This window comes from Haliaeetus leucocephalus, unplaced genomic scaffold (genome assembly GCF_000737465.1).
Source record: "Haliaeetus leucocephalus isolate CR32 unplaced genomic scaffold, Haliaeetus_leucocephalus-4.0 Scaffold220, whole genome shotgun sequence".
NCBI lineage: Eukaryota > Metazoa > Chordata > Aves > Accipitriformes > Accipitridae > Haliaeetus > Haliaeetus leucocephalus.
In genome coordinates, this window is record NW_010972656.1 from 212348 (window position 1) to 237392 (window position 25045).

Sequence of the window (25045 nt, forward strand, 5' to 3'; positions counted from 1 at the left end):
CTAATCAATCTTTCCATACAGCCACCTGCACACCTTAGAAGGTTTTATCTGATTTATTGCTACATCTAAATTATATGCCACAGTGTAGAACAATATTCTAGCTCTGCAGTTTACAAAGCTGCCAAGTAAATTGGCCCTTTGTGTATTTTACTTTATTACCCCTTCCATTATTTAACTTGTAGTCATGTTGAGATGCACAGATTCATGCATTTTAGAGTCAAAAGAGACCATTATGATGGAGTAGTCTGACTGCCTGAATAATACAGGCTACAGAATTACAGCTAATGATTCCTGCATCAAGCTTATGTCTTCTGATTGAGTGAAGGCATCTCTTTTAAAAACCAAACCAAACCAAACAAAAAAACTGACATCTAATCTTGATTTAAAGACTTCACGCGACAATGAGTTCACTGCACTCTCAGAGAAGTTGCTCCAATGATTAATCAATCAATCTGACTAGTAAAAATATCCACTTCTTTTCTAGTTTGAATTTGTTTAGCTTCCACTTTCAGAAATAATTACCGCTTAATGCTAAATTGAAAAGCCCTGTTCTATGACATATACTTACTTTTTATATATGCTTATAAATACATAACAAGTCAGTTGTTTTCAGCTGAAAAGCTACCAGAATGGGAAAAAAACTATACTATTGAAATTCTTGCCAAGACAACAAACTGTTGTTACTCTCTGTACGTACCTGATGTCTGGTGACATACGGGATGAACTTTTTCTATGGATGTATGGTTACAGAACTGGAGATGGAACATCTTTTTAAAAACAGCCTCTCATTTTGTGCCTGTGATTGATTCTCAGTGCGGATGAAGATTTAATTACATCCCAAACCACAATAATTACTCCTTCAAAGTTTACATTTACGCTTGCAGAATTTACATTTGCACTAAGCAGTACCTGTTTTGAGCCCAAGCATACTGGAGGTATAAAAATACAGGTCAGCATACCTCATTCTTAAAATGTATTTCTAAAGGAAGCATTAGAATAATTTTTTTTGCGAACTATTTTATTCATCAAGGAAGCTTTCCATATAAATTAAAATCTAAACTTCTCCTAAAATAGAACTTTTCTTTCGTTCTGATGATAAATATCCCTAGAAGCAAGAACACTGTACAAATTATTCACAGTTAATGAACTATGTTTTACTTCCAGAACTGAATCTCAAAGCATATTCACTCAAATTGATTTGAACTCTAATGAATTGGTGACTCTTCAATAAAAGGAGAAGTGACATAATTTCATTAGCCTAAGGTGAGCTTCAGGACTCTTAAATAGCCCATTCTTTCAGGTCTTCATAGAGATTTATCCATAATACATGATCTTGGGCTATTAGAGCTCCATTGGTACTTGATGATAAATAGTTCTATTGCTTAAAACAACAGTGGCTTGAAACCAAAACAAGAGATGAACCCATCAGGTTAACAGGATAACAGCTTCTGAATAAGTTTACAGATAACTTATGAAACTACAGGAAAACATTTAGAAGACTAAACCCTGGTGCTTTTTTCCAACTCTGTTTTAAAAATAGTGACCCTGCTTATAGCTACTTTGGGGGGATTTACCCAGAAGGAAGCTTTCCTTCACCCTGTGGCCTCTTCTCAGCATGGTCAAGGAGCAGCTGTTTGAGACAGAAACACACCCAGAACAGCTGAGCACCTACCCCATGCAAGCGAACGTGGGAGAGGGAGGATGGCAAAGAAGAAGAAAACGTCTACAACCCTGGTGACGGGCACAGGGCCATCTCAATCCCACTCTCCAGAGCACAGAACACCAGGAAGTGCTGCAAGACCTCGGAAGAATGCCTTGTGATGTGCCCCACTTACAGAGCAGTGCAGCTCCTCGTGAAGGGGACACAGTGACAGCATGAGTGCACTGGTACAGGAATGCTCCCGTAACTCACAACCACCATCCCCTTCAAGAACAGACTGCTGGTGACAGCTCTCTACAGTGGAGACAAAGCTTAAAATGCAGCAAAGTGTCGTAGGAGCTGTATCATATTGTCAGCATGCTCCCCCCAAATTATTAATTAATAGGTGTTAAAAAACCCCTCCACCCTTCCTCAAATACTTGCTTCAGAATTTGAAGGAAGAAAATGCAAAAGATTAGGGTGCAAGGAAGTTGAGCTTTAAATCAGTCATCATTTCATACTGATTATTCTGACTCAAAGATACTCTCACCTCCTATTTATACAAGTGAAACACTAACACCAGTTACACACTCACCAAAAAGAACATTCCTTCACCATGCAGAAAGATAAATTACCTGCTCATCACTCCCTCCTGACTAAAACACAGAGGGTTTGCAACATGGTGACAACCACAGCTACATGGTAGAAGCTCCATAAACCTAAGCTTTATCAGACCAATTTAAAGAGCTGAGAGATTTTAATGTCAAGCACAGCTCAGTCTCAAATTTGAAGCAACCTGCTTGCCTTCACAGGAGGCAGTCAGTGTCTCACACTGGCCAGAAGCAAATTAAAAGTCTCTTCAGTCCACCGAATTTATTTAAAACAAGCACACTTAGTGTATAAACAGGGACAAAAGGAAAGCTATGGCAACATATAAATTTAACTTCTGTAGTATGATGAACAGAGCAAAATGTGGTGTTTATCAAATGGATAGGGATACAGTTATCCCATAATGAAATAGCATTTTTCTCAAAGCTGTTCCTACTGGAAGTTTAAACACACAGGTGTTTTCTATTCCATGTCAGTACCCAATAACAAATCTAATCAAAGTTCAGTAAAAGTAAATCTGTTATTGAACATGTTGAACAAAAAAGCACATATCCATGGGCATACACATGATAGATGGGATTAAAACCTATCTTGCATTCCCAATATTAAGACATCTGACATTGTAAGGGTTAATGACAGCTTTACGGCTCACCAGCTTGTTTTATCACCACCTCTGTGAATGTTTACATGCTCTCTTTTTTTTCTTCTGTCAGTCTCCTGGTTATATTCCATGTGCCCTTTGACATATGCCAAGCAAAGCACGAGATGAGAAAGACCAACTTGATGTCAAAGTGCTGCTTACTGCACAGTGACTAGCAATTGCTACAAACTGTTCAAACTATCTGTACCTGATACAAGACAGAGCTCTTTAGTGCTTAAAAAGTGAAACTTACTTCAGTGAACTAAACAGATGGGACAGTGGCTATGTAATAGATACAGAATCATTTATCCAACCAAAGGCAAATATAATAATAATAATCTTCAATTACTTTTTGTTATATTTACACTGTAATGCTACTAAAATATCCTAAACATATTGAGGAACCCATTTGTATATAGAGAAATAAAAAGGGCTCCCCATAACTAAGGTGTCAGTCTTCCAAAAATACATGTAAGCGGAAATTCCCCAATTTTAACACAAGTTCTTTTATTTATTATTTATACGTTTCGCAATCTCTAAAAACTTGAGTGTAACAAGAACAGTGTTATCTAATTCTCATGTCAATGGAGTGAACGTTAACTAAAGAAAAAAGGGAGAGTTTTATAAGTTAAACAAAGTTCTAAATTTAGAAGATGATTCTGACATTTATGTCTTTCTGTAGCCTTTTCAGTTATGGATTAACCATTTGCCACAAGCAAAGTGGTTGTGGATGAGAAAGGAGAAAATTCATGAAAAAAACAAAACAAAACTCAAGTAGGGTAGAAGTTGTGGGTGATTAAGTAAGTGGCATATTTCATTCCACGTTTTTATTTAGCAAATAAACATACAATGAAAAGGCATAAAATTAAGGTTCTGGCTACCTGTAGTCATTACTAATCTAAAAATGCTTTTGACTTAATTAATTAACCTCAAAACATTAGCTAAATTAAAATTTGTGCTGTCATATTCTGTCACTATAAATCGCCATCTTGTTAAAATGTTTGGAGGCACCACTGTTAAAGAAATAATGAAATATTGAACCAATACAGTATCTAACAATCAGCAGTCCCCATGTTCCAACTTGGAAATGGATGAACATCAGCAGTACACAGTATAATACTCCTATAATTATTGTTTGTATTTACTGTTTTACAATCTGCTTAGATGCAGAGTGTATTTATAAGCCAAAAACCTTACAGAGTGTAATTTCCGTGTTTCTACAGTGACAGCAAATTTAATAGATCTCAATTTATCAACAAATTATTCACTGTACTATGATTTGCTCACATGTATGTATCAATATAATCTTTTATGTGTAAAGGACGCTGCTAAAATTATATGCAAGCAGCAGCAACAGAATACTGTACTAAACAGAGTCACAGACAACATTATGGAAAATTATCCCCCCTTTCCAGAAGGTATTAGAAGTTGACAGCATTTTCAGCATAATCAGTGAGATACTTTCACTTAACACTAAGAAATGCTTACTTGGCACAGGGTAGCACTGAACAAGCAGATTTAGGCACAAGCAGCACGGGGCTCATTAAGGCTTCCTAAGAAATAGGATATATTAAGTTTAGAAGTAACACTGTCCTTAATGGAACCGTGCAAGTTGCATCACCTAGGCTGGTGAGTTCATCCCAGCAGTCTCTGGGATGCCACTATCTCTGGTGGCACAGTGGGGAAAAAAACCCTCACCTTAGAAACAAGACAGGTAAGACTGGCTTTTACACTACACTGACATTACAGATCACAATGAAAAATTAAGCCAATGCCCTAGAAGGACGTGAATTTACTGAACATTGTGCAGTGCGTCAGTATGAATCATGACAGTATTAGTTCTGCGCTGCCACAACAGAATATTTTTAACCACGCACAGGTTACCAATACATATCAGTGAACATATATTCTGCATTTACTTATTTGTCTGAAGTGTCATAGAAACAAAATGAGCACAGCACCCCTGGAATTTATTTTAAAAAAAGAACTTAAAAGAAATTTAGTTAACCACTCCTTAGTTTTCCAAGATCTGCAGTCAGTTTCCAAAATTTGTGGCTTCAGAAAATGAGGCAGAGAAATCCCTTGTATAGCTTTAACTTTGGACCTGATTCCTAGGTTTCAGCACAGACTCAGGACTTCTGATCAATCTCAGCGGCAGTATGTCTGCATGCAGGTTTCGGAATTTGTGAAGAAATGTGGAGGATGGGCAAGGTGGCCACTTCTTTGATCTCATGGTTTACTTAACTGTGGTCCTCTACAGACAGTACATACTCAGTTGCTCTAGAAATATTCCAAACAACATCCAAACCCAAAAGCTTTGGTTTTAGGAGCAAATGCACAGGCCCGAGAGAAGGAAATCAAACCCTTCAGGAAGACAAGCACGTTCCAGATATGTACACAAAGATAATTAGGAAATAAGCACACAGAAAGTTTCTAGACCCCGTTAAACAAAGTAAAAAATTAAACACTTTAAGCCTGTACAGCAGTACAGATTTTTAAATAATGAATTTGGAAGCTTGATTTTTTATTAAAAAAACAAAACAACCACCAAACCAACCCAAAAAACCAAGTAACAATCTTGTCATACAAGAAACCTTCTGTATCAAGCCATACTGCATGAATATTACAAACAAGCTAATACTGTACAAACTTCACTTATCGGCAAAACACATGCAACATGAAATAAATCTCAGATTTTTCTTTATAAGTCACTGTATGTCTTGTGATATTCTTTTCTCCTCAGCATTACTCCAAATCCATGTAAGCCCAAATTGCACATAAATTTACTAACAAAAAAAAAAAAAAAAAATCAATTTAATACTATTACTTTCCATGCTTTTTATCTGTAGCATCTTTATGTCCCACCTACAAAGTTTAACAAGACTGTTGCCAGTATCCTACCCTTAAGTGCAAAATTCAAAATGACCGAGATTCAACTCTCTAAACAGCATACCTTTCAAGTCTATTGTGGTTTTAAAGTTTCATCTGAAAGCATGTCCACCTCCTAATGTTCATCCTTCAAACTGGATATATAAATTAAGATAATTACATCTTAAAAAGGGATAAAGTGGAAACCATACTTCTTGGTTGCAAGTTTAATTTTATTTCGAAGCATACTTTGTCATACTTGGGGATTATCTCCACAGAACATACTTTACCTTTCAATCGAGGACTATGCACGTGCATTCTTTGCAGATGAAGATTTATTGGGATGAATTCTAATGTTTTTTCTCCTTTGCTACAGCTTGATTTGAAGGAAGAACCTGAAAAACAAAAGTTTAAAGAATCATTATCTTAATCACCCAGCAGATGTTTTGTCGTCTTCTTAATGTGAGGACAATACTTGTATATTAGGAGTCTTCTTTAATCTACTTTTAATGTGTAATTGTATATTAGGAGAAGAATGGTTCACTAACCGAGTCTCAGCATGTATCCATATTGGAAGCAACAAAACAGCTTTTAATTCACAGAACAATCTAATTTTTTATTCTAGGTGCTAGACATTTTTTCCTGCTGTCTGAAATCAGTCTGCAGCCTGCTGGAAACAATGTCACAGTTAATGTTCATTATGTTTATTCTGTGCTAAAAACACGGAGGTACAGAGCTATGATGGTATTACATTATCACCAAGTAACATTTTTTTCTTCAAACAAAAGTATTACATTGACTAGGCTATGCATTGTTCCTAGAAAGTTCAAATAAAGAAACATAAACTAGCTTAAGAAATGCTATAAATTAGTTTTCTTTCTAAAAAGCCAGAATCACGAGAAGCACAATGCTCTGGGAAAAAAAATAAAAATCTGGTTGCATACTTGAAAAGCATGAGATTATGAGTAACTCTACGGTGGTATAAAGGAATATAATTAAAACCTGACAGTATGAAAACGTAATTTACCTGGAGATATTTGATACATCATTTAGATAAAATAAAAGGGTGTAGATTAGTAAAGAGAAGTGATCCTATCTTCTCACTCAGGCAGCCCAACATTTACTTAGACTGTTTTTTCTGCACCCTATCATTTTGCCAACTATTAACCATTTGGACTAAAATTCCTCTGATTCAGATAGGATGTAAAAAAAAAAAAACCAAAAAACCCAAACAAAAAAACCCCAGAACTTTGGAAAGGGTCAACCTTTTCTTGAAGAAAAAAAAAAGGAAATATTTGAAATTATTCTTCTTGACTTGCTCAATCAAGATTTGCTAGAGGTTATCTGTTGAAACTGCCATAGTTTCCAACGTGACTTGCATTGGGAGGCTCAATGCTTAATACATTGCCAGAGGGCACCAATGATGCTCCAGACCAACCAAGCCTGCTTAGGCTGCTACCTAAGCTTAGTAACTTAAAATAATAATTTAACAAAGATTAAGAGCAAAGGTAGCAAGAAAAGCAATTGTCAGGAGTCAAAGATTCTGATTTGAACCTGGGGATGCAGACTGAAACCAGGAGTCATTGAGGATGAGGAACAGCAGTGGGAAACCTGCACCTGGGAAGCACAGAAATACAAAATTATGGGAGCAGTGAAGGGAACTTGAACTATACCAGAAAAAAAAAATGGGAATGGTGCCGGTGAGGAGATTATAAATCATTAGGAAAGAAAACAGAAAGCGGGCAGATAATTTATGAGAATTCAGCTGAGACCAAGATCAAAGCTTAAGGAATGATAACTGGACCTAAGATAAGGAAACACTGGCAGACTAAGAGGAAAATAAGATGACAGCAGATATCAAGGGACAGGCAAAAGAAGAGTAGCAGGGAGAAGAGAAAAGCCTGCTCTCCCTGGACTACACTTCTATCCTGAGCTGGAGTAGAACACATGCAGCATTGCTGAGTCTCGTTATTCCTCTTTTCAGGGAATACCTGTGAAGCAAGAATCCCTTCCCATCCAGTGCCAGAAACATATGGGATAATAACCACCCACTGCTATCAGTTATTCTGTTTACTCAGGTAAAAAAGATCCATGCAGTGGAATTAATATCTCAATCTGCATTTGCCAGTATCATCCATATGATAAAACTGATTTTCAGTATAGTTTGTCTGTTTGTTTTTAAATAACTTGGTAAGTTGTATTTAAGGACCAAGAAAACTACATTCCCTCTATTAAAATAGTTATTACTGTTGCAAGATTAAATTCTTCAAAGTTAGGAAATACCAGAACATAGATGCAACCTTCATCTGATATCCACCTGAAGGGGAACTGTGAAACAGAATTCAATGACATAGCACATAATAGCTTCTTCCAGCTCATTGAATGTTTTGGGTCTTTGCTGCTCATTTTAGAAGCAGCGATTCAGCATTTTGTTTCCAACTTTTACTTCGGTATCTGGATTCAAATATATTGCCCAAGCTTCGCACAAATTCTTAATTTCCTCAAACCTGTCTGCTGCATGCATCGCTACAGTTTCTAAGGGCTTTACAAATATTTACAGAATTAATTTTACCTGGCTGAGTAAAAGGGTTATAATTTTATCCATTCTAATGGCAGAGAATAACTTAAGGTCAAAGCGTTTAAGAAACAATGCATCAATATGAGATACTGAGGATCTCATTCTACAGAGCACGCATTATAATGCAGCATCACATTCCATTTTGGAAGCACAGCTCCCACTGAGCTGAATTACATCCGTAAGTACTGAGTACTTCTGCAAAACAGCTCGTGTCTATTGCCAGGCTTCCAAAAAAGAACAACACACACTAACCACTTCTGAAGTCTGACTTGCCTAGTGTCACATAGGAACTTTGTGACAGAGGCAAGGATAGTGTCCAATTCTCCAGCAATTGCCTTAACCTCGATTGTCTTTTCTTCTCCTTCTAGGGCTGGATGAATAATAGAATTGTCAGTTTGATGACTGAAATGGAAAAAAAAAAACGGGGGGAGGAATCGTTTCGGGTCAAACTAAAACAAACAAGTTTCAAAGTTCTACTCCCTCCCAAAATCACCAAATCTTTTAGATTAACCTGAAACTATTTATTTTCATGTTACCTAACCCTCTTAGATTCCTGTTATTTTGTTTCCTTGAAACAAAAATACAGGGCATTCTCTAAAATTCTCCCTCATTTTTGAGGATAAAAGTGTTTGTCAAAACAACTCAAATCTGAAATAGTCTTAACTTCCTTAAACCTCCATTTTCAGTAAACATGCTGCTAAACCAAAATTGCTGTCTAACACTAATGCAGTCTCCTGATACTTTCACTGCAATCTCTCACTTTTAAAAAGAAATTAAGTGGTCTACTAACAGTAGCCTTCTCCATTAAATTCCACAAATAGCTCAGCTGAGCGTGAAGTAGGCATCTCTCAGAAAACCCAACATGTGATCATATAGGAGGAATGTGGGAATATTTTGGACAAATTTTATTTGCAGATGCTACCTCCCCCTCTCTACACTGAGTGAACAGTCTTCCCTAGCGCTGATACAAAAGGAGATTGGAGATAGGTGCACCTAGATGACTTACATGGAGTTGGTCCTTCAGAACTGTTTGTGACAAGATACATGTAAAAAGCCCCTTGTTAAAGGAAAGCAATTGTTCGGTGAGTAACAAAGCAAAAATGCTAAACACGTTAACACTAACCCTGCTTTTGATGTACCGAGGAGGGAGAAGAGTGTCAGCGAGTTAGTGCTTCCACATATGTCTGGCTACCAACATGGTAGTGAAACAAAGGCAGAGGCAAAAGCACTCCATGGCTTTCCCAGAGGAATGCGGCCAGTTGGCCTTGTCTTAAAATAAGGCTTCCCAAAATAACAACCCGACTCAGGAATTTTGCATCTGAGGCCAGATAATCGAAGCTTGATCTAGTTTAGAAAACTAACCTTGTTGAGTTCTTAAGTAGAAGTATGGCTGATTGCAAACTACCCCTACTAGGATGGGTGCCCGTTTCCAAGCAGATCTTGATCTCCAGCGCAAATGCACAGCTACGCCAGAGCACTGCAATTTTCAAGCTGTTTCAGAATGGAGAGAACTACTTCAACTCAACCTCAGGCACTGTGATGACTAAGATAAAGAAAGAAGCCTATACAAGCCGACCTGTAAAGCAAAATCTTTTTTGGTTTGAATCTCTGACAATGAGAAAGTAAGGACTGTGTTGAAATATGTTGACCTGAGAAGTCTGAATTAAAGTTGTACTCACATCTCTAATCTAAATTTCCAGTCTACAATGTTCTCTCAGCATTATTTTTTGTGCAACTACAGTATGAAGTCAAATATGTGTCTGTCTTGCTTTTCTTATCAAACTCTATAATCTTGGTTTTTAAAGTTATAATGTGTACTGTTTATGGAGAAGAACCATCCCAAATGGGAATGGAAGAAGAATTGGGACATCTTAAAACATGCAGTGACTTTTATCCACACCCACCTTATTCCTTTCAAAAAAAAAGCAGTAGGGACAAACTTCTGAAAACTGGATGCAGGGAGATTAATCTCTTTTTCACAGAGAATTGCCATTACTTACTGCAAATGATCAAGGCAGAAAAGAATCTGGTAAAGGCAAGTAATGGACAGCAGAAGCATATAAGAATCTGTTCTAGATTTTGTTTAACTTTTGGGCAGCCAAATCCTACATTGCCTCTAGGATCAAAATGCAGATTTGAAGTTTTAGCCTAGCTCTACATAAGTATACAAAATACATCCCTCTGTCCACCCCCCCCCCCCCCACTTTATAATTTAAAAATGTTAGACCTCAATGGGACAACTTTAAAGGGAGACTCACCACTCAGGATTTATCATCTAATTTAATTTGTGATTTAGTAAGAATAAAAATACTATAGTGCAGGGTTAAAAGTAAATATTGTCTTCATTAGAAGGACTGGGCTATGATTTGGCTTTAGAATGTGCACGTATTCCCCTGATCACAATAAAATAAGTTTTCGAATGTTAAAGTAACTTTTCACACAAGATGGAAAATCAGGGGTTTTCCAAGTATAAACAAGTATTTTACTGGCACCGTATTAGTAAGGAGGGAAAAAAGGGTTGTTGAAGAAATGAGATTTAGGTATGCACCTGAGCGTTGGCCTCCAAATTAACACCTCCTCCTTATTTCTTATCTTCACTACAATTATTAGGTTGCTTTGGTTTTCTGCTTTGTTTTGTTTTCAGAGAAATGTTCCTACTCTTTTTTACATGTGCTGTTTCTGTTGTTCTCAATAATCCCAGGTTCCCTGGTCCACCGCAGTTCTCTCAAACCACAGTTAAGACAGATCATTTAACATCATCAACTCTTTTCAAATTCCCTTAGCACAATATAGGCCTTGCAGGATTTTTAATAGATTCTTAATAGATTACACTGTCTGGGGTTTTTTTTGTTGTTTTTTTAAGCTCAAAAGGTCATTTCAATATTTTCCTGTGAGTGACAATTATTACGTTGATTCCTTCATAATCTGTATTTATTACCTTGCATATGATACTTTATGGAGTGCTTTCAAAATGTAATTAGCAAAGCATTAAAAAAATATATATATAGTATTTAAAACACAGAAACATAGGAATTGTCATACTGGATCAGGAAGTAGTCTGCCAAAATCAGAACTGGAATATTCTGATGATGGTGAACAATCATAAACACAAGAAATTACACTTTTGCAGCCAAAATGCAAATTTTTATACAACATTTAGTGTAACAGATGAGCTTTTTTCCCCTATACACATTTAAGTAGGTGATCAACTGCTCCCAAAATGCTTAGTTGCAGTTAGAGACTGGTTTTTGTTCATACACTAAAACAGGATTTATCTTTTCCTGTGACCAAGAAAGCTATCCCAGAGCAATGTGGAATGAGAAAGACCATGCTCAGTCCTGTATTAGAAGTTGATGGATAAACGATAGAAGTACAGTTTTAATGCCTATTTTGAAAGGGAATGGTTTGTGCCTCACCTACTAAATGCAGCAGACTCATTACAATAAAAGTAAATGCGCCCAGTTCTCTATAAGAAGAAATTATTCTGCTATGCATTTTAGATGTATATTGAACTAAAACCTGATTGCTCCATTACTCGGTACAAAAAAAATTGTTTTGTTTGGTTTACGTAGACAGCTAGAAATAATTAAGAAAATACTGCAAATTCTCCCTAAATATGTATCAGATATTTCAAAAGATGTTATCATCATTTATACCTCTATTTTTTACAAATATTCATAACCATAATGTATCCCTTTTTCAGAAATATTCTAGGTTGCAAACTTATGTATATGGAACACAGTGCACAGTGTTTACCTCTGACACGCGCTGCTACGCCTACACACACGCACACACACAACTGTGGGAGTAAGGCTGCAACGGGAACATGTCATGGTGAGAATATAGAGCGAAACAGCATATGCAAGCAATAATGGCAGCATGGTCATCGAAAACACGTATTTGAGATGGTGATTGTGAGGACTGGCGTTGGAAATCTGACACCAGCAAGAAAGCAGCAACCACAAGACCTTTGTAGTAATTCAGAACAAATGTGCCCATTTCCTTCAAGAAGATCTCAAGAACTGGGCGGGGGTTGCACCAGCAGGAAGAGGCAGAAAGGCATGCTATAAACAGACAGAAATCATTGTTCGCTCAAAATACAGTGTTATTCAGGAAATAATTCTGGTAGCCTCACAAAACAAAAAAGAATTATCGTAAGTTCCTTGAATGATTTGTGAACAATCAAAAGAAAAGAAATTCAAAAGAAGAAATAATTTGTTCTACAGTCTTTTCTTGCTCTTTTTATGAGCAAGAATTAGCACAGGAGGAAAAGACCAGCTGCCTTTCCTGCACAGTTGTCACTGATGCTGTCTTATTCCACTGGCATGCAGACACTACGATACGTTATAGTCCCTGACCACAGGACGCCGGCAGATCGCAACTGAACAAGCACCCAGTGCACATCAGAACATAAGACCACTGTCGCCACATGAAAAAAAAGCAAGGCAGCACATGCTGCTATTTCTGGACTGACGACAGACTGCCAATCCCATATTAAGTCTGTGCTTTTCTGGCACAACGTGGGCAACGACAACTACTACACTAAGGATATGCAAGGCATAGCTAGATGTTACTGTTATCCTGTAGACTGTTAAATGTAACTTAAGTTAGGTTTCAAGAAAATCTGACAAAACTACCTTTAAGGGTGGTTTCAATTGGCAGATGGTATTCAATACTAGCAGAGCAGTATATACAATGAAACGTGCAATTAAAATACACACATCTACTTTTCCAATTTTTTTTTTGGCTGCTATGTAACCATGTACCATGTTACCTGGGAAAAACCAATGGAACGCATGAAAAAAGTTTAGAAGCTGAAACAGGGCACCTCTGAGTATTTCAGAAATATGATTACAAATATTTCATTTTTATGTGTTTTACATCTGCTGAATATGCCAGTATTTAATAAAAATCAATCTATTTAATTCTTAACTGCTCCAGAAGAGGAGAGGCTACTTTCATACCTGTATGCTTCCCAAGCTCTGCAAGAGTATCCTGGTACATGCTCAACATCTGATCACAGTGAGCAATAACACTTTTGCGCATATTGTCCCAGTGAGGAGCAAGTTCTCCCAAGTCTTTAAGTTCCTGATTCCTATATCAAAAGGCAAAAAGAGAAGGCACTAATTAACTCATTAATCCATTAACATTCATCCAAATTAATTCAATTAATCCAAAACCAGTTTGTTAGAAAACATCAAAAGCACTTCCTAACTGGAATAAAATCTGTTTTCTTGAGACTTGTAAAATCTGCTGGTTTCGCTCTGTTGTTCAACCACACAATAAAGAATGTCAAATCAGTGAATAATACAGTAATTTGTGTTCAAAACTCATCTGGCACAAATGCAATGGCCTGCAAATTGAAATATTATTTCTCCCCTGGAAGCAAGAAGGCTTCCAGGCTCCAGAGAGCTGTGTTCAGAGCAAGTAACTTTTTCTGAAGAAGTATTAAACACTATTGTAAAAGAATACAAAGTTTGCTCCTTTTCCAACACTCACAGTGTAGCTGTTTTGATACACGCTACTCTTTGGATACTTTCACACGCATCAAATAGCGTTCTAGTAGTGTTTCTACAAATGTCAGTTTAACCAACACACAAGCCCTCACCACATTTCTTTGGTGTTCAAAACAAAACAAAAGGCAAACCAAAAAAACCACCAGTCCCCTAAAACATAATCTTCAGGCTTACAGCTGTGTTCATGAGGTCAAAACAGCAGTGTTATGGTAACCAAACATGTCACTGCAAATCCAAAAGGAAATCCTTTAGCAAATTATCAGTTTTCCTGTACACTCTTGAGAGCTGACCTGAGTGAAATAGAGATCACTTTAATTTCCTACACAAACAAGCATAGTTACAGTACACTGGGCTTTCTGTTTGTTTTCCCCACTTGCAAAGTAAGTTTGTCCTATACCTATCCCAGAGCCACGTTGGGGGACCTGCTTTTAAAGAAACTGAAAATGAAAGATCTCAAGTCTTCAAACGCTTGGAATTGTTTAGGAGAAAATTTGTGCAACACAACCAACTAGCTTTCCTCATTTTCCTCAAAGTATCAAGCAGACTGTTTCACTGCAATTCAACTTCCAGGCGACAACTCTTACATATAGGAAAATTACTGAAAAAAAAGGAAAAACAGGGCAAGAGGGGGGCAGAAAGGGGGAGAAAAAGACCAGTGAGGCTGCAGCACAGGAACATAGAGCTACACTTACTGCAACAGTTCTGATTACTAGCCAAAAAGTCTTAGAATTATTTCTTAAACGCTGATACACTGATATTTTCCCCATCATTATTAGCTTTGCATTAGAGTGAACAGTATTAGAATAAGCTATATAGGCATAATTCTGCTCCTGGTTAATACAACAACCAAAATCAAACAGATTGCACTGGAAGCAGAAATAAGGCGTTTTGTTTATACATGTCCTTGAAAGTATCAAAATGGAAATGAAGATTACAATACATGAACTCGTTGGGAGTTTAGTAATGACATATGATTACTTTTTTCCATTTCATTCAACCTGAAGAACAGAAGTAGATGAAACTGTTCAACTTTCCTCCATCGATACAAACTGGCAATGCTGTAGCATAAGAATCATCAGCAGTAAGAGGACAAACCCACCATTTTCAATCACCATTTTCCTTACAAGTTTTTAGCAGCTTAAAATGAGTCATCCCATTAAATTAAAATCTCAGGGCTTCCTCCTAAGAAAAGCTCGTAAGATTTGGCAGGGTATAAAATTTTATTTATTTGCGGTGAAGATACTTTGGCCCTTAATATTTATGTTGTCTTATTTAGGAACAATGTTTGGACCTGGCTGAGCTGCAAAACTTTACTGCTCCTCCTATACAGGAATATAGTATTCTGCAGCAATTGGAGAAATACTACACAGTGAGACGTGAGCACATCAATACACCACATTCAGAGCCCTCTATTCCATGGAAAACCCACTGTTGGGGCTCTGCTCCCGCACCTCTATCTAAGCCCTCTCCTGGAGCTGTTGGTCCCATGCTCAAGCCAAGCAACAGCAGGAATAGAAACCCCTTATCTCAGACTAAAATATCTAACCAAAACACAAAACTGGTTTAACCGGCTGATTATGAGTTAACTCCATTGACAGCAACAGCAACAGGAAGGCAAAGCTCAAATCCCACCATATTAACTTTAACATGTTTTCAAGGAATGTCAAATTCTGCTCTTATCGTTGTCGACAAGGCTTGTAATTGTTTCAGAAACACATAAGCATCACTGATGTCAAAATACAGCCACTAGTATGTCATAAGAAGATGCATCTTATCTGCAATGTTTTAATAATGTAAGTGTGCAATTTTATAGTAATCTAGAGCCTATATAGCATGGAAACTTTAAGTACTACCTTTTCTAAATTTATTTTTATTTAAAAATACAGTAAAATCAAAATGAGGTAACAGGATTTTATGGCATAGACACTATTCCTCCAAAAATAGCTTCCTTGCACATTTTGTATCTTTTTTTCAAATGCAAAAATGTAAGACATAGGATTTAGATATTATTTGTGTCTTATGATTTCTTACTATTTGTCACTGCTGTTGTTGACTCAGTACAACTCCGAGTTACGGCTGGAAAAAGAATTATCTTTTCTACATCTAAGCTCCATCAACAATATTCCATAGTACCGACATACATCATCATTATTGTGAAGGGTCCCTCCCCAGAGTAAACAAACAGGTTGAGAAACATAATATTTTTCAAATTTGGAAGTTTATAGTTTGTACTAATACCCACAACAATATTCTTTAAAAAATAAATATTTAATTTGTTTTAATAATACTATAATACTTATACCAGAACTTATTTCATTGAATAATGTTAACAATACACTTCAACCAGTAATTGTGTCAAACAACAATTGGGCTATAAAAGAAAATTATTATTTATAATATATATTAGTTCTACAGAGGGCAAACTGGTTACTGATTCACCTTCTCAATGCAGCCCTGGAATTCTGAATAGCTTGTCAACAGAGCAGCAAGCTCAGAGCAAACTCAATATTATTATAATAGAGCTATTTATCATCTTCTTCCCAGACTCCAAATCCCCTTTCAATGTCTTTTCCAAGTAACTGCACTCATCGCCATGACAGATACTGTGCTCAGGATCAACTTCAACTCTCCTTACAGAATCAAATCCAAGCTTTGACTACATCTTGCCGTTCACCTCCTCAAACTGTCTCCTGGATAGTCATTTCTGTCAATGCACAATGGAAACTGTCACCCAGGAGTGTCTCAACTTTCATTGTCTCCTGCCTTAAGTACTTCAATATCTTCCTTGGTGGCCTTGATATAATCTTGCCCCATTTGTATCTAACCAGAATGTAGATGTAAACAGTCTGCCCCATCCCTCCTCCTCCACTTAAATGTTAGCTCATTAGCTTATTTTTAAGCCTTTCTCATGTACTTCCTGTTTTTCACATCCATTCTTTCCTTTAGTAGATTAATTGTGCCAGCTTTCACTGAGTACCTCCCATTATGGTTGGAAGCAGTTCCCCACAAAAAAAAAAAAAAAAAAAAAAAAAAAAAAAATCTAAAATTTACCTGTTACCCTTTCTTCAAAACCCTTTTCTGCCATTATGGCAGAAAATTCAATATTGGATCCTGATCTGCTGAAAACACTGTATACCACGCTGATTGTTAGTATAAAGATTAATGATCATTGGTGCTAACACAACACAATTTTAAAGAGATGGAAAATCCCAAGAATAAGTTATGAGACTCCTCAGAATGCCACAGCACCATTAGAAACGTCATGAACCTTCATTTCAGGCTCCTACTTAAAACCCAACAACAACTTTTTCTCAGAATGACTTACAGATTTACACAGCTACAATTCATGGGCACTTTGCCGTATAGGGGCTTGAGATTTACCCAGCCTTCCCCTGCTGATGGAAAGTACGGTCATTGTGCGAGCTGTTACACTGATATGCAGGGTGGTTAGGAGGATCTGTGCCTGGACTGAATTTCTTTATGAACAACTACATCAGGGCAACCAGAGATCTGTAAACGCTACATGACTGGCTAAATTTCTGACATTACTAGCAGTTAAATACTGTTGCCATTAGACTCGAAGTAAAACTACATGCAATTTTTTTGTTCCAAGAAAATGTTCAGTGAGGCCCATTATCAAATGATGGTTGAGTACCCAAGGCTCAGATTAATATTCTGCCTTTTCATTTACCAATTCATGCTGCTTTTTTTTTTTTTTTTTTTTTAAGAACAGCTTAGGTGCATGATTATAGTAAACTACTAGAAGTACCTGAAAGAGGCACAAAGAATTTCCTGTGTTGTTCACGTTAATAATTTCTACTGAAACAGTTCCTGCTTTGTGCCATGCACTCTAATGACCATAGTAACAGAAAAAGACTCATCACGTTGGATATGAGGATATAGAACAACTTAGAAGTGTAAAGGAAACATATCGAATGCTGAAAATACAAAATACTGAATTCTGTAAGGAGTACTTTGAACGAGTGTTACGCATCATGTTCAAAAATTATTTGAGGAAAGCCCTAATACTGAAGTCAGGTTACCAATGAACTTGTTTTTGCAAAAATACCACTAGCTGCAACGGTCCAGACACCATTGTGGAAAGCACAGTGAAAACCTGTGGTCAGTGACAATAAAATCAAAATAAAACAAAAACCAGCAGCAAGATATTAAGATGAGCAAGATGAGTCTGAAGGGGACATTCCCTCAAAGAACCTTTTTGGATCTGATTATTTTGTCTCAGAAAAGGGAACAGCAGGAATGCCATTTACATCATTAAGGACACAGCACAAATCTTCACAAATTGAAAGATGAAGTTGAAAAGATCAGTGTAATTATATGAAGAAGAGATAATTAAGAGGACATATGATAGAAGCACATAAACCACAAATGCTGTATGAAGACAAAGTAGTAATTTTTGATTCATTCAGCTTCAATAATCCAGTGATGCAATTCCCAGTGAAGCAAACATGACAAATTCAAAACCGAAAAAAGGAAGTGATTTTTGCCGCCACCAAGAAAAATTAGCTTCTGAAATCCACTTTCACAAAACATCAGAAGCAAAGTGCTTAGCGGGATTCAAAATAAGATGAGACACTTCTGCAGATTATATTTGCAAAAGTTTTATAATATTATAAAGGCGACAAAGTTCTGAATATTTATCAAACAGGAGCTTTGGAGTAAATACACACCATAAGCTTTGGGGCATGACTCTATCACTCATAAGTAAAGGAAGATTAGAAGTTTCCTTCTAAGGAAAGGAGCACAGGAATTATTTTTCCTAACAAATTTTACTGTAAAATGTACATGTTTATGGATAACCATTTCATCCTTTTTTGTAGAATAGAAGCAAATAAAATTACCTCATTTTTCTTTACAAGTTATGGTCCTGTGATATACAGGCAATAACCCATCAAAACAACAAAACATACTCTCCAGAAATAAAAGAATCATAGCCTTTTTACTATGTTGATTCTAAAACAGACAGATAATTACTACAGAGGATTTAATCCCTTCTGGGGAAGGTACCACAAAAATGAATAAAAGGATATTTTTCTTTCTTTCCTAATAGTTTTCATTAGGAACCTCTTGAAAACAGGTGCCATTTTTCTCTTCTCACAGAATTTCCCAGAATTAGGTTCTGCTAAGGCTGACCTGACAGGTAACTAAGAACTAAAATGTAGGTTGTGCCTACCTTTTTTCCTGCCTGTGCTGGTTTTGGCTGGGATAGTGTTAATTTTCTTCACAGTAGCTAGTATGGGGCCGTGTTTTGGATTTGTGCTGGAAACAGTGTTGATAACACAGGGATGTTTTGGTTACTGCTGAGCAGTGCTCACCCAGAGCCAAGGGCTTTTCTGCTCCTCACCCCACCCCACCAGCGAGGAGGCTGGGGGGGCACAAGGAGTTGGGAGGGGGCACAGCCGGGACAGCTGACCCCAACTGGGCAAAGGGATGTTCCAGACCGTATGACGTCATGCTCAGCATATAAACTGGGGGAAGAAGAAGGAATTGGGGGGACACATTTGGAGTGATGGTGTTTGTCTTCCTAAGTAACCGTGATGGACCCTGCTTTCCTGGAGATGGCTGAACACCTGCCTGCCCGTGGGAAGTGGTGAATGAATTCCTTGTTGTGCTTTGCTTGCGTGTGTGGCTTTTGCTTTACCTATTAAACTGTCTTTATCTCAGCCCTTGAGTTTTTTCACTTTCACTCTTACCCTTCCGATTCTCTCCCCCATCCCACTTCGGGAGGAGTGAAGTGGCTGTGTGGGGCTTCGTTGCTGGCTGGGGTTAAACCACGACAATGCCTTAAACGTTTGTTTTAAAAAAACAACCAAACAAAACCAAAACAAACCACCCCCAAAAATCAAGCCATCAAATACATTAAAAATATTTTAAAACCTGTTTCTTCTATGTATATGTGGAGAACAGACTGGGAATTGCAAAGGCTTGAGAATATTTCATACTGTTCCTGAGAGCTGGAGGTTCTTTAAGTTCCTTTCGCATTTCTAACCACCACCATCCCCTTTTACTATCCAAAATTGTAGACAATATATAAGCTAAATTAAACCCATATCTTCCTTCCTGCCTTAAGACTCTTTCCCTTCCTTGGATATTTTATTACCTGGGTTTATCTCTGAAAGACTCAAGATCTTCAAACAGCATGATCATTTGAGATTAATTCTACGATTCGCATTTAATAGCACAGGAGAATTCTCCCGCATCACATGATTGCAAAGAAACTCAAATTCAGTAATACTTAGAATGGCATCTGTGGAATTTACATTTTAATCCTAAATTATATTTTAGTAACTAGTAATGGTTTATAGAATTTTTTACATGGTTTTTTGTTTGTTTGGTTTTTAAATTTTACTGTTTCATCAGGAAACACTGGCACCAGCTTAAGACAATGTTGCTTCAGCTCTATGATATAAGCAAAACCATTTTATTCTCATAGTTTATAACTTCATTTCTTTCTTTCATCTTGGAAGCATATACGTGGCAAGATTAATCACATTATTAACTGCATGATTACTCAAGCATTTAAACAGTTTTGTGGGTTTCTGTTTTCTTTCTTCCCCAATTTATTAATCAGAGTGCCTCATTCAAAATACAGTGAGAAGCTTTATGACACGAGCAACATAATAAAACTGTACAAAGCTTTTTTAATCACCTTAATGCCTTTACGCCTCTAATTTATACTCTCTGCAGCCCCACTGACATGAACCGACAAAATACACCCAACTTAGTGCTATTAGAACCACAGATAAGTAATGGTAAGTGCAAAATCTCTAGTTAATAACGTAAAAATTCAAATGCTTTTTGTGATGACAGAATTTGAGTGTGTTAAAATAATTATAAGCTTGGGAGAAAGATTATTTTTTGCTTTGGTTTTGTATTGTCCCTCACTATAACGTGGGGGGCTCTAATAAGACCGACAAGTTATATCATTTGCTCAATGTGGACTTTAAGACTGGGGCATGCCATGCACAAATATAACATCCGGAAATTTTAGCAGCCAGTCTCTGAGAAGCATTGCTGACTGGTACAGAATGATTTTCTGGAGTCTTCGAACATGGGTGGATTTTGCAGAAAACAACAAAAACCCCTCTTTGACAGGACAGTCAGAATGTAAGTTAACATTTTACAGCTTTCAGCACTGCTGAATAATAGGTAATGTTATGTAGAGATAACTATCAGAAAACAAAGCAGCTAATGTTACTCCATTCCAATGCACTACAACTTTAAACACCCAATAACAAAGTGAAGTCCAGCAAATTTTACTTCATTAAGTCTGATACGAAAACTCCCGTTAGACTTTCAGCAAGGCCATCTTTTCCAAAATCAGCTATGAACAGTGAAATCAAGAGGACAGAGAATTATGTAGTGTTCATACATTAACAACATATTTTATCCTTTAGTTTATAAATTAATGGTTAATACACTGATCGTGTTTGAGGAGGGCAATTGTCTAAACACTACTCACAAAAATCTAGTTACACTTACATTCATATACTTTTATTTCTCTATGCAGTAACTGATGGAGAATAAGAAGATAAAGGTTTTACATCTTGTCTGATGCACAATGGGGTAAATTTTGCATATGCCTGTATTTGAGCTACATTTTACTGACACATTTGGGGATTTTTTAAGAGTTGAAAAAATTACTACTTTGAACATTTATGCTAGGTAGTTACTTGAAGTAAGGTTTTAAAAGTCCTTAAGTGGATAGCATATTAACAGTGCCCATCTAAATGTGGTTGATTCAGCTAGCTTCAAAAGTCATGGTAAGTTTACTCAGAATAACTTTTTAAATGTTATTACCTCTTACCAATACGATGTTTCCGCAGTGCTCAAAAATAAGTCATGTTAAAAATAACATGCAAAGGTCCAGAAAAATCAATGCCTGCTCCCAACACATGGCATTTCTGCCTGAGTCTCCATTTCTCTCTAGAAATTGTGTATTAAAAGGTAGTAGAAAAACATACATCTTTCAGACAGTCTGAACTTTGTCCTCATTCTGTAATGTTATGAGAAAGAAATTAGAAAACAGACAAACAGCATAGATTTTTCACAAGAAAAGGCTACTGGAGTTGGGACAGGTCAGCCATTCCTGATGCAGGAGGAAAGCTTGAGCGTGCTTTGTAGTCTGGAGAGAGGGTTCAAGGAAAGTTCAGCATCTATCCTTGAAATTTGTTTATGGGTTGTGACCACAAATGCCATGCGCCAAATTCAGCCTAAGTAGGTGGAATTTTCTTTCAGCCAAAGCCAAATTTGGTTCCAAGGGACGCAAAAGAGCTTTACTGGCAAATCTGAAAGACATGTGTACCACAGCTTCTACCAGACTCTCCTAATTCTCTTGCTGTGCTGATCTAGTGCGCCACAAGTTACAAGTTATCTACAACTGCAAGCTTAGATTATATGGGTCAACCAACTTTCGGAACCATTATTGTAAACTACTAAGTCTTTTTTGTAATCATTAGGTACGAAAAACTACTTGGCTAATCTTACATGATAGAAGCAAAATATCTGGACAAGATTTGTGTAAAGCCATGTTGAAAACAGGGGAAAGGACTTATTGGAAAACCTCAAGAAGGGAAACAAATAATTTCTTAATAAAAACCAGCAAAGCAGACTGTATGACCCTTATTAGAACAATAAAAATGACCACATAGCTCCTATTAAACTTCTTCCAGGGAGGCTTGAAGGATAAAATCTTTAATGCATGCATATCTTTAAAAACATTATTTCACGCTGAAAAACAAAGTTAAACATCCTTAGAGGTTACATATTTCAGAGTACCATGTCAGTAAATGAAAAAGTTTGTTTAACAATGAACACTGTAGTTTTATCAAGAGAGAAATAATCTTGAAGAGCTATGAGAAAAGGGAATTTAAATTATAATTTAAAATACAATACTGAATGGGATTAACACTTCACTTGGATATTTTGTATAGGTAATTGCTTCAGACCCGACTATACCGAAGCCACAATAGGAATAAAATGAAACAGGCTGAGGATGGTAAGAAGTGGCCTCCAAGACAAAAATGTTTATTCTTTTATACTAACTGGGGAAAAAAGATGCAGAGAAGAATACTTCAGAAGAGAATAGCCTAAAGATAGTACAGTGTAAATTTCGTATGAGTTCAAAAACTAACGTAACAATATCCTCCTAACATCATTTTGCTAGTTTACAAATGCAAAGAGTCTGCAAAAGCACACATCTTTGCAATTATTTCAAAAAGTAAAGCCCATACAAAGCTGAAGCTCCAACCCACACGCTCATACGATGATGACAGGTGACACAGATGCCCCATTCCCACCATCTGCTAGTATTCTACCACAAGTTGTTCCTCCTCTTGGTTGGTCTTACCGCCCTCCCTCAGACTGATACAATCACTTTGTTTCTCTCACACCCACACTTTCTTACTAGGCTTGAACAGCTAACCATGTTGGCAATCAGGAAAATCAGAACCACTTTCCCCAATCTTTGAGCAACTTTTACTTCTGTTTCTTCCTTAAAGCTTTTCTTCATTTTGGTAAGTATCAAATAATTGTTAAAAAAACCAATCCATGGTGATTCTTTACTATGACTTTATCCAAGGAGGTGAATGCTATAATAAGAAATAACAGCAAGTGCTATTACTTGCATTATGCCTTTGCAGAGAATAACGCAGTAGTAGTAAAAGTGGTTAAAGTAATCCTCTAACATTTAAAAGGCATTTGCCCATGGGGCAAATGAAAATCTGGGAAGTGGATGAACTGTGCAAGTCAGCATAATCTATTTTTATTGCTTACTAAAAAAACCTTACACATTAGTATTCTCAAACAGGATCAGGCCATAAATGCCTAAACACAGTATTAAATGAATAAAATAAAGTATTATAACAATTCATATGATTTTTATAACCCATCATCACCATGCGTAAGTACGTATCAGTCCATTGACTTTATTAAAAGCAAGATTCTGGTCTCCCACATGCTGTTCTATTGGCATAAAAAAAATCATACAGAAGCAGCAGATGGGGTGAATGAAAAAAGAAAAGAAGCTCCTATTGCAGGACAACCAACCACTGTAAACAACCACAGGCAACCCCTTCTGATGGAGGAGTTGCCTGAAAGTGCACAGGACGGCTTTGGGATGCAGCACTAGATCACAGTGTTACTCTTACGTAAGACCAGATGCCCACCCATGTGTGAGGCAACTTGCATGGGGAAAGAGGCAGTACCTTCTTCTACACAATCCATTATCATTGGAAAAAGAAGGTATGCTTTCAGGGAAGCCTAGGACTGCTTAAAATATTGCTTTTTTCCACAGTTGTATCAGCATGGCTCACAAGTATTCAAAGGGCAGGCTGCCATTTCAGTCGCTGCAGTGGGAATTCGGACACACAAAGGACTTGGGGACACTTGTGCTCCCTATCCTCTTTTTCCCCAGGCCATCCATATTGTAATGATCCTCAGATGTCCCTCCTGGTTACAAGGCCAAACATGAACAAAGGTTTCCTTTTCTTATGCCAACTAATTTACATTAGAGGAATGTGATTTATTTTCTCATTGCTTCTTTATTAACTACAAACATGTCATTTTCCACTGCTTGCATCTTGTTTGTCTGCAATATTAGCACTGCCCAGACACAAAGCCAAACACGCTACAATGTAGTTCACACCCTTGTCACATGTTCTTCCTTTATAAAATATGAACTTTTCAGAATATTTACATTGTTAACCAAATGTGGATGCTTACACATTTAAAGTCACGACTGCACTCTAGCACAGTTCATTGCTCAGAACTTATGAAGTCACTGGAGTCCTAAAAATTCTGAGCAATCAATTCTGTTGTTCAGTTACAGCTGTAAATTCTTAGCAGCCCAAAAGATCGCTATATTTTGCCTATTTCATACTACACATTAATATTTTTAGCTCATCACATTATTCCAACTCAGAAAAATAAAATTTAGTATTTACTATTGCTACTTCTTCTTCCTTACCTTCTCATATCCTCCTTTATGTGCAGATTGATCAGTTCTTTAGGAACATGGAAAGAGAGGGTAGTCTCAGCCATCTGTTCCCGGATCCGCATCCACTTGTTGTCAGAAGTAGGGAATCTATACAACTTACAGATTGGGTTTTTTAACACTGCAGAGAGGAAAAATTATATCATTGCTTTACTGTGGTTATATGACTCTTTGAAAATTT

The 25045-nt window shown here is 36.9% G+C and overlaps 1 protein-coding gene across 1 annotated transcript in view; it reads right to left on the reverse strand.

The window, feature by feature from the left end:
- INPP4B (inositol polyphosphate-4-phosphatase, type II, 105kDa) overlaps positions 1 to 25045 on the reverse strand; it is a 297867-nt gene that overhangs the window by 81195 nt on the left and 191627 nt on the right. The window contains exons 12-14 of the mRNA XM_010566942.1: positions 24838 to 24985; positions 13299 to 13429; positions 6047 to 6151 (exon numbers count right to left, since the gene is read on the reverse strand). Of these exons, the coding sequence (XP_010565244.1) occupies positions 6047 to 6151; positions 13299 to 13429; positions 24838 to 24985 (384 nt within the window). The remainder of the gene's footprint in view (positions 1 to 6046; positions 6152 to 13298; positions 13430 to 24837; positions 24986 to 25045) is intronic.